The sequence below is a fragment of the Impatiens glandulifera genome, chromosome 2 (assembly GCF_907164915.1).
Source record: "Impatiens glandulifera chromosome 2, dImpGla2.1, whole genome shotgun sequence".
In the NCBI taxonomy this organism is placed as follows: Eukaryota; Viridiplantae; Streptophyta; class Magnoliopsida; order Ericales; family Balsaminaceae; genus Impatiens; species Impatiens glandulifera.
In genome coordinates, this window is record NC_061863.1 from 8,239,309 (window position 1) to 8,245,153 (window position 5,845).

Sequence of the window (5,845 nt, forward strand, 5' to 3'; positions counted from 1 at the left end):
CAATGAGACAATTATTGCAATGAATAATGAATTTTCCATGTATTTGTCATCATACTCATGTGGTAGTCTATCCAAATCAATGATATTCGACTAGGGATTGTTTAAATACATCGGAAAAACCAAACCAGTATAAATAGATTATGACATGTGTAATCATAAATCGAGAGCATATCTGTGTCAACACCAAATAAAACATCATAATATTCATCGATGTTACGCATTTGTATCATAGCTTCAAAATCATATTCATAATAAGAATGAAGGCAATAATGACAGAAGATGAATGATAATTCAATACCCTATTAAGTGGAAAGATCCATATCTGTTATATTCATCAATGACAAAATGTAACATACATGAAATGAAATGTCACAAATACAATGGAATCTGACATAGCATGTGTTCTATGCAATTGCAAACAAATTACTATTAGACTCAAATGTTGAGATGTAATTTTTTAATCAACTTTATATTTTGTTTTTGTAATTATGAGTATGTAGTGCACTAGAATATTTTTGAGTGCCAGATTTTTTTTTCTGTAAGAGAAAATGTATGGAACTTGGTGAAATGATCTATTTACGATGGGCTTCCAAATCAGGTATAGTTATCCTAGGCGGTTGCTTGTTCTTTCTTTGATTATATTTAGCGTAAGAATACCATATACCACCAGCTGTGTTGATCGCCAATCCAGTCACGTTCAGAGCATGCGCTTCCACCCCTCCAAGTAAGAAGAAACCTAATGTCTGTGGAATGTCAAACCCACCAAAGAAAGGCAGTTATTTGCTATATAGAGAAAAAAAAAATGATCCTTTAGCTCAGTGCTCATGACCACAAGTTCGAGTCTTTATGACTATTTCCAAAAATAATAACTAAAAGAGAAAACATGACATACCGTGGATCCAACACCCTTGAGGACGCCTACAATGGTTGTGGTTAAAGCCGAGTTAACCACGGTGCATAAGAACATGGTGTAGTTGAGAACTATGCCCATCACCAGCGAAATAAGAAGAATCAACATGAAGGAAAAGGAAGAACTCTGTATCCAACAACGTAAATGAAAAAAAAAATGTTAATACTTTTTCAAAAGCAAATGTATTAAATCAAATGAATTGTCCATAGAAAGATCAGATAATCATGGGCATATTTGCTTTTTCTTTGAAAAGTTGTTGTATCTGAATCTGGGTCTAACTTGCAATTGTCAATGATTTTTGGATACAAATTCAAATATGAATGACTAGCTGAGCTAAACTGAAAATAGCTCCACCTTCAAACTTCTGTCAATTACTGAAATTTGACAATCTATAGATCTCTTCGAGATCAGTTTTTTGAGTCCTTACTGAGACCAATCATATGACGCCTCTTTTAGGTGTATCCCGTTTTCTCATCCAGATCCAGGCCGAATACAGATGAGAAACACCTTGTTGTAAACCAGTGTCTCACCTATATAAATGATGGAAATGTTGGATATGGCTCATATATACATGTAATTAGAGCTTAAGGATAGTTTAGTTTTTGTGATTTATCGTAATCTTATAAATAAAAATGTAACTAAGGTTATTTGGACCATATCATTGTTCCATGGAATATATATATAATGGACAACTCTCTGAGGATATAGGCATTGTTGAACGAACCTCTTCAAATTTTGTGTTCATTACTTTACGATATCTCTATCGTTTTAGATTAGCGTTATTGTGCAATTTCTCAACTGATTGGTAACCCGAAAGTAACTTCTATATCAAGCCGCCTTAGTAAGGAGAGAAAAATTTAAGGCTATGTTTGGATGTGTATAATTAAAATTATTTCAATTTCTTAAGAATTGTAATTGAAGTACAATTCGATTCTTTGGTGAAATCATATAGTAATCACAATTCCAAAGTGTGAAAGATGGAATTAATACATAAACAATCATATAGATTCCGTTCCTTTGGAATTATAACACTCCAATTCAGTTTCCTTATTTTAAGTCATAAATAAACAAAGGATTTGGAACCAAACCAAACTTAACTCAATGATTGAAATTATTGGAGACAATGAAAACTATATTGAGAAAATAAGATTAGAAATCCTGACCTTTGCAAATAAGAGTGACAAAGAAGATGGGAACTCTCCCATGGCTATGATAAGGAACATCAGGAATGGTAAGGACAATAAACTGTTATAGAACATAATTTCAATTGAGGACAGCCCATCTTCTGCACCAGATTTTTCAACCAATACAAGATACATGGTCTGCAATAGCAATAAGGATATCAGATCATTATCCTCTTTTCTTACAAGAGAAGCAATTGGTGCAAGTCCTAACCTGAAAGAAAACAGAAATGAAAGCCATGCTATATCCAACAAGATCAAAAGAAAAATCTCCCAGAGCTGCTACTAGAACCCCAGCAGCAGTCAACACTACTGAAAGAATCACCTGAAATCAAATATCAATTAAAATGTAATAAAGAAAATAGAATCATTGATGAAAAATTTACACAAAACCCTGCTTCAAATTGTCAAAAATTGCAATAAGCAGCGAAGGCGACTACTCTCTAATCAAACTATTTATTCTAATTCAAAGAACTTTTCCTTTGTCTAGATCCCAATTCAATTCTAAACAAGTCCTAACTAGTCCAATACTTGTGTCAGAAATTCCCAGAATCGACACAATTGACAACTCGAAGTTATACAGTATCCCTTTCCTGAAGCAGATTCGACCGGTTCTAACTCAATTGGGTTGAGAAAAAAGGATATGATGAATACATAATCATGGTAAGGAAGATGTAGGACAAGAGAAAGGCAAATTACATCTACCATTGGCTAATACAAAAAACAACAATAAGAATCATAACAAACCTGTAATGAAGGTGTCCTCTTTCCTCTGAAGATTCCAGCTATTAATACAGCCAAAGGTGTCAATCTTTTAATGGCAATATACATTGGAATGTTAACTCCTTTTAAACTTGCTAAAGCAAATGCTACATTTGCATTATAGAATAGTGAGATTAAAAGAAGCTTGTTTGCAGTTGTCAAATTGAATCCTTTATACTTTGTGTATCCCATCGTTCTACCAATATGTATAAGCAAAGTAGTAGCCAATTGCTGAAAAAAAACAGGATTCAGAACTGGGGATGAAGAAACTTAATTGGGTTTAATCAATCATACCTGAACTGTGAGAAGGGTCAATGATTGTGAATACTGCATTAAAACAGCCTTATTGATGAAAACCATTGCCATTGAAGTAATCCCATATGACATTGCTGCAATTAGACTGTCACACAACACACACTCAAATGTATAAAATCTACAATCAATCAATCAATCAATCGAATCTAGAGAGAAAATAGGGGGGAAAGGAACCTTAAAGAAGAACTTGAATCAGCATCGAGACGATTGTCCATTCTAGCGAGATGGGTAGATCTTAGTTCGTAGAATGAACAGAATCGTTTTGGGGAATTGCTACTTTAAGTCTTTACTATGTAGAAGAGCTGGAAGATCAACTTGTTTCAGTTTTACCTGATTCGGGTACTTTTTTTTATGTAAAAGCGGATCTCATCTTTGATTGTGAAGGAAACTGGAAATTTTCAGAGGGAAGTTGAAGATGCAGATTCAGTATCGGAGTTTTGTTAGATCAAGAGCGAGAGAGATAGAAAGAGAAGCCGGGAATCATCTAGGGAGTAATAAATTTGGTAGTTTGCTTTCATATGAACAAAAACGAGAACTACAGAAGAAAGCCACAAGAACTTGAGTGCTGAGTATACTTTTCCACTATAATAGTGGTGTTATTTTCATTGTTTAATATAAAATTATTCACTAGTTGAGATTTATTTAAATAATTTTATATAACAAACTATAGAGTGTCATACATAAATGGATGATAATGTTCTTAATGATAATCTTAATTTACTTTACAATGTTTTTATCCTCTTTGATCAATAGTTGATATATGATATTTTTGTCTTTTATTCCGATTTTATTCAAATGTATCATTGTACTAATAAATACAATTAAATATATAACATCACCAATATATAACAGTGTCTCGCGAGGATTTACTGAAACTGAACAGGACGAGAATGATAATAAAAAAATTTCTCAAATTAAAATGGAGTGGGATAATAAACGTTTCACCGTCATGATCCGCCTCATTGTCATCCCTAGCAATTTTTTCGGTCTGACAGTAATTGACTGGGATGGAGCGGTGATAATATTTATACCTCATCTCGTATCACATCACAAATGTATTTACTTATTTTTCATAATTTATAAGAGTTTAAAATTTATTCTTTTATAATAATATAAACTTTCAATGTATTACTGTATATAATATTAAAAATATTTGTTTATATAATTTTATCGAATAATAATTTTTATAAAAGAATATGGTATATTGGTGTCCCACGAAAATTACCCAAAATCTAACCGAGCGAGTTTGATAATAATTTTTTTAAAAATAGAATGAGACGAAAATTGTAGAAAATATTCTACCCAGACATCCCTATTCTAGATGTTTCAAAATATTTAAACTTAGGTTAGATAATTATGATGAACAAATTAAAATAAAAAACGGTTGAACAAATATCCAATAATTTAATAGAAGAATAATCTTAACAAAAATACTCAAAAACGAACCTTATTGACTGCGAACTCTTAAATTGTTTCTATGAATATTTTTACTTAGATATGAACATAATTTCAAACAACCACAGGACATAACCAGATTTTCAGAGGTTTCAAGATGATACAAAGAAAATTTTATTTTAAAGAAGTGTTTACACATTTAATTTTGTAAGGATAGTTGGCTTAAGACTTGTTTTGACATATTTTTGTATTTATCTATAGGATATTGTATTATATTTTAAATTAAATATATTAAGAAAAAAAACTAATAATGTTTTCACTTATTTTTTATACACTAATTTATTAAATAAAATATTCTTTATTTCTTTCTTAAAAAAATATTTTTCACTAAATATTAATATCTCTAATTTTATTCATCTAATGACACAACTTTCATAATTCATATCAAATGAAATTATTTAATAACCTAAATCTGAATAAAGCTTAATACCCTCATATTAGTACTATTATTTAAAAAAATATATATATATACATTAATAGAATTGGGATAGTTATTTTTTTTTTAACAATACAAATACTTTATTCTTCATTGAAGGAATCGTTTGACTTTTTTTTGGTGGAGGGTACATCACTTTGAGTGTTATTTTTATGCACTTGTTTTTTTTTAGAGCATTTGGATTCAAGATATAACTTTGTTTGGTTGACATTGGCTAAAAACGTGTTTTTTAATAAAAGGATTTAAAAGTTAAAAATATATAATAATTTAATATATATATATATATATATATCACTTTATTATTATTGATAAACTAGCATTTAGCCCGTGCATTTGCACGAGTAATAATACAAAAAACCGTGAAAAAAATTACGGATAACATTTTTAATTTTATTTTTATCCGTTTTAAATTTATGGGTGGGTCAACACATAATCCGACCCAAGTATCCATTTACTCAACATTATTATATATTAGTTAGTTAAAAAGTTGAACTTATATTAATATTAAAACGTCCCGCATTATTATATCTTTGTACCATAGTTGGTTAAAGAGTTGTACTTGTTTTGTTAGGTTGCAAGTTCGAAACATACCTCTAGAATTTTTAATTTTATTTTTAACCGTTTTAAATTTAAAAACGGGTAAACCCACAATCCGACCCAAGTATCCAAATTAACCACAGCTCTCGACCCGGCAATCCGGACACTTTAAAAATTAAGCATCATTATATATATATAGATTAGTTAGTTAAAAAGTTGAACTTATATTAATGTTAAAACGTCCCGCGT

General features: G+C 30.4%; 1 protein-coding gene across 1 annotated transcript; it reads right to left on the reverse strand.

Annotated features, from left to right (window-relative positions):
* Positions 1–295: 295 nt before the first annotated feature.
* LOC124928133 (UDP-galactose/UDP-glucose transporter 7) lies at positions 296–3,712 on the reverse strand. Its single transcript, XM_047468662.1, has 7 exons — positions 3,343–3,712; positions 3,148–3,253; positions 2,839–3,084; positions 2,306–2,416; positions 2,074–2,232; positions 893–1,036; positions 296–743 (listed from the first exon to the last, which is right to left on the reverse strand). Exons 1-7 carry the CDS (start codon positions 3,381–3,383, stop codon positions 573–575), a joined length of 978 nt encoding a protein of 325 aa, XP_047324618.1. The 5' UTR covers positions 3,384–3,712; the 3' UTR covers positions 296–572.
* Between the last annotated feature and the right edge of the window lie 2,133 nt (positions 3,713–5,845).